The sequence below is a fragment of the Sitophilus oryzae genome, unplaced genomic scaffold (genome assembly GCF_002938485.1).
Source record: "Sitophilus oryzae breed Bouriz unplaced genomic scaffold, Soryzae_2.0 scaffold_1521_pilon_pilon, whole genome shotgun sequence".
NCBI classification, from domain to species: Eukaryota; Metazoa; Arthropoda; class Insecta; order Coleoptera; family Curculionidae; genus Sitophilus; species Sitophilus oryzae.
In genome coordinates, this window is record NW_022146194.1 from 1,328,694 (window position 1) to 1,338,835 (window position 10,142).

At 35.2% G+C, this 10,142-nt stretch overlaps 1 protein-coding gene across 1 annotated transcript; it reads right to left on the minus strand.

Moving 5' to 3' along the window:
- Window positions 1-3,310: 3,310 nt before the first annotated feature.
- Window positions 3,311-4,024, minus strand: LOC115878641. Its single transcript, XM_030895184.1, has one exon. The coding sequence runs from the start codon at window positions 4,022-4,024 to the stop codon at window positions 3,311-3,313; it is 714 nt and encodes a 237-aa protein (XP_030751044.1).
- Between the last annotated feature and the right edge of the window lie 6,118 nt (window positions 4,025-10,142).

Below are 10,142 nucleotides of genomic sequence, written 5' to 3' on the forward strand. Positions count from 1 at the left end.
TTTGACAGTTATCTTTTACCTTGACTGGTGCTCATAAGTAAATACAGGGCCATAAGAAAGGAGAAATATTTAAAAAGAAATCGGCGATAACTCGTAAACGAGCTAATCAAAAATATCTAAAGTTATTCTTTTGAATGTGGGTTTTAGTGCTCTTCAATAAACCTAAATAGAATTATTCTCTAAAATAATTAGGGAAGCCAATAAATAATTGACCCCATTAAAATTTACATGGGATTTCCTATGTCCCGTCCGACGATGCAACACCCGGTATATCATTATAATAAAACTGTTTAAACCATTCAAAGAAAAACATAGATATTAAATTAAATAAATAATTAGTCATAATTTTTATGACCGTCTCATAACAAATTTTATTGATTTACCGATAAAAATTAACGATCAGCATAACTTTTATATACCCACGACGATTTTTTTAATTGGTTTCCAATTATTTAACATCATTTCAAAACTTTTTTATATTTTCGATATCTTTTTCAGTGGCAAAATGCTCGGGATTTTTTCAAGATTATATTTCAATAAACTCCTATACGATTTCGACCAAAACAGCCAAAAGACAAGACCACCAAACACCTTGGTTCCACCCGCTGAGCGTTTCCTGAACCCAACAAATAAATTAGGTGACAAAACAGCCTTTGTCCACGACAAAACTCGGTGTCTTCTCATATTTTTTTTCAACTCTCTGTTTATATATACGCTGGCAAACGAGCTAAGCGACTCTAAATCATTTAATTTGTCAGAAGAATTTTTTCGGTTGTTGTTTTGTAAGGATATTCTTTAGGAAAAGAAGTAAAAAAAGGTAAGAGGCGCGTGGGTGAACGCTAACCAGATACTCCGATGACTTCTGTGGATTTTACACAATACTAATGTTGTATTTTTCTTGTAAAAAAATACACTTACTATAAATTCCTGTCAAATGATTGGTATTCTGTTGTTTGTCTAACAGATCATGTTTCAAATTCTTCTGAATTTAACTTCTGAACTACTTCCTATTGAACCTACAGTAAAAATTGTCCACTCTATTTGTGTAATAAAGACTTAACATTCTCAATCTGTGAACAGCGGTGCACTAGGTGCACCTTAAAGCCTATTTAAGTGCAGCACTTGTCAAATACGAATGAAAGTTTTCAAGAATATTTTGCAGAGAAACACCAAAAAAAAATTGGGTTCCAAATCCTTTCTCTGAAAAGTCAGCACCATTAACTCCTGAGCAGTATGAATGCTTGATTAAGCTGATTTTCAACAACTGGATAAAAATATGTAAACAAAAATGATTACAATATATGTATGATATTTTAAAGCCCTTGTTTGTTTATGAAAATAGGTTTATAAAAATTGTAAAATCAATTTACCATCAACAATATTTTATTGTTTATTATTACATAGTTAATAAGGACAGATTGTATCAATAGTGAAAGCCTACGTTTGCGTAACACTAATTTGATCTCCGCTGTTATATTGTAGTGAACTATCTTGTCTCAAATTAGAGAGGCAATAGAAAAACTTGTCCTGAAGCCCACGCTGTGTGTTATTTAATCCTCGATATGATTTGCTTCTCTGTCTTCTAATTAAATTAAGTGAATTAAGACGTCAATTAAACCGTAAATCGATTAAATTGGCTTGTTGGCGTGGGCCAGGCCGTATAATTTATGGATTATTAATTTAAATCTTTTCGGTAGGAAGCAATAATTAAGATACGTAGTTTAAATTATTTTTTAGTACCTACCTTTTCAACATCCTGAACATTTTTTACTTTTAATAATTTTAATAATAATTATATTTTTAGCCGACCATACCAATAGATTAGATCTGCCTGTCTGTCTGTCTGTTTGTCAGTAACACGATAACTCAAAAACCGCTAAACCGATTTTAACCAAATTTGGCACAAAAATACTGTGGCACCCGAGAATCTGGCCATTAGTTTTTGGTGTGGGTGGGGGTTGGTAAGGGGGTATGGGAGGGGGTTAAAAATTTTAAAAAATTGTAACTCCAAAATTACAGTAGCTAGCGAAACGCGGTTTTCAATTTAAGATTAGGAATAATATTTGCAACAAAATTTGTAATAACATCAAAATCAGTCAAAGTCGCAGTTTTTGAGATAAAAAAAATGCCAATCCAAACTTTTGATTAACATATTTTAGTATGGGCGGCTATACGTGCGTCCCGGCGCCAATTTTTTGGTTCTCTACTCAGAAAAGTAATATAGACTGAAAATCTTTAGTGTAAAAAACGAAGGTAGGTCAAGATACAAACAAGGTGTAAACAAATGCTAATGTTGCCACTTATTTATTAAAAAAGCTTATTAACGAAGATCGTATATGATTATTGTTATTATACATATAATGATATATTATGATGTATGCGTCCAGCTTTAAGATGAAAATTGAAACAAATTGATCCCCGAAAAACATTCGATGAAGGAATCATTCCCAATCCGATAATTCATCAAAAGTGAAGTCTTGCACTGACTCGCTTTGGGCTTGCTAGTCTTGGTCTTGCTTTTTGTACAAGACCAAGACTAGTCTCGCTAGTCGCTATAATCACTATACTCCATATTGATTCCCCACAGCGTTTTACCTAAGTTAGTTTAATATAGTTCTTTCTTAATCTTTTTATTCTTACGAAAAATCAATGCCACAAACCCACATACTCACAAATTCGAAAAGCCAATAAACGACAAATCCTCCCAAACTACGTCATTTAGGAAAAGCGTTATTGGTCGAATTTCCTCGGGTCCATTTCCAGCAACGAGACGCGGTCAGTCGGAAAACGGCGGAAATTTTCTGCTGAAAGAGGGGAATTGAGGAGTCGGGTCACGTGCCGTTCGAAACGTCTTTATGCGGCCGTAAGAGAATCGGGTTTTATTTTCCTAATTCAAAATATGGCGTGTACACTGAAAGAACTAACTTTCTCTATGAGACATATTTAAAACTAGCGTGTACCCGCGACTTCGTTCGCGTCGAATTAATCATTTGTGATGGTGATGATAAAGCAAAGCAAGAATTTCCATTAACATACAAACTGGATAAAATTTTCTCACATTTATGTCAGCATGAGAAAAAACAATATGGCGATATTATTATATATATTATATATACAAATCAGTTTATAATGTTCTTCGCCGTCTTCTGATTTCCAGTCTCCATTGGTCTCTGTCTGTCCAGAGGTTTTCGTCTATTCCTCTTGTTCTGATGTCCCCGTCTATTCCTTCTCTCCAACTCCATCTAGGTCTCCCTCTCTTTCGTGTGCCTCGTGGTGTCCAATTGAGTATTTTTTTCGGAATTCTGCTCTCTTAAATTCTTTGTACGTGTCCGTACCACCTGAGTTGGTTAATTTTGATGTCTTCTGATATTCTGTGTTTAACGCCCATGATGTTCTGAATTCTTTCATTTCTAACTCTATCCAGTTTCGATTTTTCGGCCGCGCGCCGCCAAAAGTCCATTTCTGTAGCTTCGAGTAACTTAAGGTTTCTTTCTTTCAAAGGCCATACTTCACTACCATAACTAATGATACTTTTAACTATGCTGTTATAAATGTTGTGTTTGTTTTCTTTTGATACGGCCTTATCCCATAAAATACTATTCAGTTGTCTAATTGCTTGTCTTCCCTGGTTGTTTCTGTACTTAATTTCTTCATCAAGGCTACCATCGTTGGTAATGTGCATGCCAAGATATTTATATTTTTGGCAGTGTTTTATTTCTTGCTGTTGCTGTTCTAGTATTATGTTTTGTTGTTCGCCGCCGATACACTTATATTCCGTCTTCTTAAGGTTTACCTCCAGTCCCCACTTGTTATACTCTTCAATTAGTTTGCGGGTCATATATTCCAGGTCCTCGTAGTCTTGTATTATTTGATCATCAGCGAAACAAAGAGTGTAAAGTATCGAGTCGTTTGGTGGTATCCCCATCTGTTCACACTTCCTTTTCCACGTTTTCAGAGCTTGTTCCAAATAGATTTTAAACAGTGTCGGCGATAGACAGCAGCCCTGTTTAAGACCTTTGTTCATGCTGAATCCCTTTGATACTGTTTGTCCTTTCTTTACTCGGCTAGTGTTGTTCTTATAAAGTTCTTGGACAGCCTTAATTAATGTTATGCTGATATTCGTTTTCTCAAGGGCTTCCCACAATTTAGACTGGGGTACACTAGCATATGCTTTCTTGAGGTCTACGTAGAGGAGATGTATTTCTTGATTTCCGCTGTGAGTTATTTAATCCTTGTTTAATCCTAATTATTATATAACTTGGTAATATTTGAGAGGTATATAGTTTCATCTCGTTGGAATTTGACTTTCGAAAAATCAGTTTGCAAAACATAAGCTTTTTACGTAAAGCAGTTTAAGCAGAATCGTGATTACTCAATGGTCATATTTTATGAAACACCCTGTATAAATTTTTAAAAAATCTTAAAATATGTAAAACAACAAAATAAAATATACGTGCTTAAGAGTTTTTCCGAAAAACTCACCGGTTTTTAAATAAAAAATAGTCTAATATTTGAGGGGTGGTTTTACCCCCTTAGAATTCGAGTTACGAAAAATACCTTCTTATCGAACCTCTACACCCTAAAGTCAATCCGTTTTCCAAATATCAGCTTTTTACGTCAAGCGCTTTAAGCAGGATCGTGATTAATCAATGACCAGATTTTTCGAAACCCCCTGTATACATTTTTAAAAAAATTTTAAAATGTGTAAAAAATAAAATATAAAAACACAGCAGTACGGTTTAGGCTATACTTTTCCTTATCTATTGCATTTTTTCTTGTGTAGAATTAGAAAGAGATATGATAAAAACGGTAGATTGTAATGGCGGTCTTTACGGTTGATTTTATGATATTTCATAAGTACGAAAAGTTTCTTATTGTTCCAATAACTTTTCCAATAAAAATTTCCAAGAAAAATGTATCGATAAGCGATTCCGGGGATAAGGAAAAGCAATCGTATAAAACGTGATCCGTTCTATTTTCTATTTATAGGAAAAACAGGATTTTATCGAGATTTTTTCCATTTTTTGTTGTTTTTCAACATTTTGAACATAAAAATTCAGCAAGTCCTGGTTAACAGTTATTTTGAAATCGTCCAACAATACGTTCCTGATATTTAATAAATAATTAAGTGGTCTTCAAAATTTCAATTCTGAATACATTGTGTAACGTTTTTAGTTCGTTACATGTCTTTTTTATATATAATATATGATGTCTGGCGTATTATCACCGGATACCCTATTGTTCAGGCCGGATAATTTATTTGACGCGCTTGGCGTAATTTTTACGTTCTCTAGTCCACAACCCTGTTATCGCTATGTGGAGGCGCTGTCAACATCGCTTCTGTCAACTCTCTGTGCTGTGGACTCACTTTTGCTTTTAGCGCTCTGTAGCATCCCAGCTTTTAGAAATGGTGATTATTTAAATCTTGCTGTTAATCTGAATCAGCTGCTATTTCAAAGCAACAGGGTAGAGTTTTGGATGTCCCAACTTAACTTGTATTTGTATTTTGCTGGCACGTTCGTTGTTTGTATTTTGCTGCCGTTCGCAGTGGTAATGTTTTATAAAAAACGCTACAATTGATTAAAAATTACTTCGCTGATTACGTTCTACTTCTAACTTTGTTTTGAACGCCGGCCGGGATGAAAATAAGCTGTGATTATGCAAATATTGCTTTTCCGTGTTGGCCATTTAGTTGTATTGATAAATAGTAATTTTTGCATTGAAATAAATGTCGATTTCCCAAATTACAAAATCAAAATTTGTAAATTTACAAGAAGACAAAGAAAATCCAAGAAAATTGTCGATAAGTAATTGATATAATTTGCTAATTTTTTTATCGATAATTTGTTTTACCGTCAGTACTAATTATTATAGAAACCTAAAACTAACTATTTTAATCATGAAACGCACATAAATAGTTTATTTTAAATCATTTGTTTAATTTTTCGGTTTAAATAAAGCCTGTCCAGATCGGATAGGATCATCTAAATCCTATCTTGGTCCATGCAGAGCCAGTAATACACAAATGTATAACCCGTAGTGCAGTAAAACTTTGGATCAAGCAAAAGCAGTATGTCCACTGGAGAAACAGTCATAGCACGGACTTTATCCAATAACCTAATTCTAAAACTAGAAAGAAACTGCTAATGTTTAGCAGTGATAAAGCGCGGAATATAAGCTCAAACAAAAGCTTGTTTATCTCTACAATTTCCTGTCTCATAATGTACCGTTTGTGTTGGGGAAGGGATCATAGATTCATAGTTGTCGATTTTCGAAAGAAATCAGTACTTACATGTATATTATTTCGAATATTTTTCATTTTATTGTTTTTATGGAAAGCACTCTTCATTAAAATGTTGTATCCTATGTTATAGGGCTTGTTTCTCTCTACAATTTTCTGTCTCACAATGTACTCTTTGTGTCGAGGAAGAGATCATTTATATTTGAGAAAGATCTTTTTATTTGAGAAAGCAAGGGTAGAACAAGAGGAACTATGTTCCCATTCTATCAAGGACCTGTACAAGGTGTAGTATTGGAATAGGAGAGTGGATACATACATAGAAGGGGGACAAACGCAACAGGCCTTACAGGCCGCAGTGATTCCTGTACAGTTCAAGGTGTAGCAGAGTACAGGAATAGGAGAGTGGATACATACATAGAAGGGGGACAAACGCAACAGGCCTTACAGGTCGCAGTGATTCCTGTACAGGACGGCCTCTTATTATTGGCATAAAAGGGCTGTCCAACAAGTCAGGGAAGATTTAGACAGACGATAATAAAAAAATGACATTCCACCAAACATTCCACTTTAAAATGTATTGTCGACAATCAAATAAATACTTAAATGAAACTGTAAATTATTCCAAACTTCTCAATATTTAACTTTAATCGGAACGCAAAAACTCACCCTTTTTTAATCACTACTACAGTATAGTTAATTAAACTGAAACCAGCACCCTTATTTTCCCTTTTTTCCCTTGTAATAAGAGTAAAACAGACTAAAACAGATCCCGAAGCGGATCGCCATCGTATACAATCAGCTAACCGAAAAAAATTCGATTACTTCACCCTGAGGGCCGGTGGGGGGCAATTCCCCCCTTATTTATACGACAATTAGCGTAAAGACACGTCCCCAAGGAACGATCAGGGAGACGGGGTCTTCTTTTACCCCGATTATTTACCGGGAATCTGTCTGATTTCTTTTGTTCTTTGGTGGAAAATAAAAACACGCGATGCGCAAACGATGGTGGGAGACATCTTACGGGACTAATTTGGATTTTATAGATGAAAGTGGACAAAGGTGGAGGAAAATAAATAAATAAAATTGCAGAGAGAAAAACGCGAATTATTGATATTATTGACAATATGGCATTAGTTACAGTGAGACTATTCAAATTGCTTTGATTATCCCTAGATCTAGGCAAAATTCTATAAATCTGGCAACCGTGTTATAGACACGTAAAGAAGTGGGGATGGTATTGTCATTAAAAGGTTGAAGGGAGGACTGAACACAGCACCGTTCAGTCCTCCCTACGTTTTAAGTTTTAATGTTAACACCGTTCAATGCCGTCTCTAATAGAACAGCCTTGGGGCGAGATTTATGACGTCACGCTAGTTAGATACTACGGATTAATAAATATGTTGTAGAATACATGGAAAACATAATTATTCCTCAGATTTTTGGTTTGTATTTTAAAAATGATATAGTTTACATGAAATATACATAATATACAGTTAATATCGGACATGCTGCCTCGAACTGCTTTGCGGCCCCGCGTTGCGTTAGGTGCGCCAAATCCCTTCACACCAAATCTCAATCCAAAAAAATAAAGAGGCTGATGCACCTGCTATTTGTTCAAATTGCGGAGATCCGCATCCAGCTAGCCACAATTCATGCCCAAAAATCCGAGAAATCGTAATCCCAATACTAACATCCTTAGTCAGCCGGAACCCTCAAGGGTCCCGACTCCTATCCCCTCAAATCCTACATTTTATAGATCGTTAGGTGCGTAGAGAAGGTTTTCGAATGTTCTCGTATGTACTCGTCCATTCCAGTGGGACTCGATTCTTCTCGAACGAATGAATCATTGCGGTGTCTATGCGATGTTAAGGTCATCCGAGGGCGGGCCATATTGTGAGGTTAGGTCGAGTCCACACCGGCCCGCAACAATACTTACAAGTATGTTACCTCCTATGATCTAATCTCCATTTTTCAGTACCAAATCCCCCTCCCAAAACTGTCTTCCAGACAATCACAAAACTCTTCTGGACTTAGTGTCCAGTCGCTCCTAAATCTCGCATCCCAATACTAGCCTTCAGGCACCCAGGGCTACGCCCTTCCCCAACACATAAGCAGGAATAGGAGCTGCCATTCTTCGGCCGCTGGTTCCTCGGAGGTGGATCGTTTTTAGTGGGTATTTCGAATCCCACACTGTCTAGAAGTTATTTCTATGACCGTCTCTCTCGAGATGGTCATGGAAATGATCAGTATTCGTCTATAAAAGATTTTTAAACCACCCCCTCAACAAAAATTTTTTCTTTATTAAATTTTAATGGGGTTTTAAGTTTTTTTATGTAATAAAGATAAATAGAATGATATTTAATAGTTATTTTAAAAAGACGATAGAATGGTATTTTATCGTCGACCGAAAATATTAATTCAAGAGCGATGAAATTGCGAGTGAATTAATTTCGGGAGACGATAATGCAATTTCGATTCCATAGCGAGTTACGTTTTAAAAAATATTCAGAAATTATTATTTCAAGGAATTTATTACGAGTAGAAAAAATATTGTGCTGGGTTGGCGTTGGTTTCTACGTAATTTGACAAATAAATAAAGCTGTCTCTTTAGTTGCCAGTTTTGAGTCAATATTTTTTAATTCTCTTTCGTGTCGATTGCTGATTGAATTGGAGCCAGAAATGGCTCAAAACGAAATAAGTAAATTACCAACAGATATTCGGGCTGAGGCGGCATGTGCCATATCCAAACTACTTCCATTTAAATCCCGAATAACTTATGAAAAGCAAAAGGAATACAAAGATTTTCAAAAATGGAAGCAATTAAAAAACGTGCGAGAAGAAATAAAGTTTTTAACCTATCCTCGTTGTTAAAGTATAGTTTAATCTACCCTTGCGGTTAAAGTACTATTTTATCTACTATTTTTGATAGATATAAGGCAATTTTAACAGTTGCTATGGAAAAGACAATAATATTCTTAAAAAAAAACATTTTGCTGGTTTTTGAATAACTTCTGGTCCCTGCCTCTGTGTTCCAACTTCTGTTTTTAGTCCTTTTGTCTTCTTTCCTTTTAAAGTGAACGAATCGGTTAGTCGTGGCCCCCATAAAACTTATTGCCCGATCTCCGGAACAATCGATGGACATCCGAGAGCGGCGTCCGTCGTTTTTGGCGTCCGTTTCTCCCCTTTTTCCACCCCTTCGGCCCTTTTTGCTCCACCGCATCCACGTTGAACGATTTATCTGTTTTTTTGTGCCGCTCGTTCTATTTGATTTCGAAGGGGTTGGGCGGACTTAACAATCAGTCTGAAACAGAAGAAAAAAGTTGGTCTTTGATTTGTTTGTTTTTTTATTTTGTTTGTTGAATATATTAACAGATGTTATCGGAAGTAATTACCCAAGTAGATCAAAATTACCGATAATTTTTCGTGAAAGCATGTTGTCTAAAAAATGCAGAGTTTATATTCATATTTTGCCATAAGAGCTCGACTCCGAAGGAGGAGGGCTCTTCCAAAATATGAATATGAACGAATGCTGTTTTTTATTGACAACATGCTTAAATGAAAAATTATCAGGTTAATTTTGATGCACGAGTGTAATTCGGTAGAATATTTCGCGAATAAAAAACATGAAAATACATAGATTTTTTAAAAACATTAATTTGAACATATTAAAAAAAATCTATTTAAAAATGAAGCAATAAAAGTCCATGAACTGTTTCCATACATACTGGTGATTAATTATAGTGTTTTTTAATTGTAATAAACTTGGTTAGTTTATCTATGCAATTTCTCTTTGAATTAAAATGACAGATTCAACTGTCACAGTCATGTAACCTCTTGGTACACGAACTATAGAGAAGAGTAGTTTGAAAAGTTAGAGTTAGGTATCTACATTTGATATCAA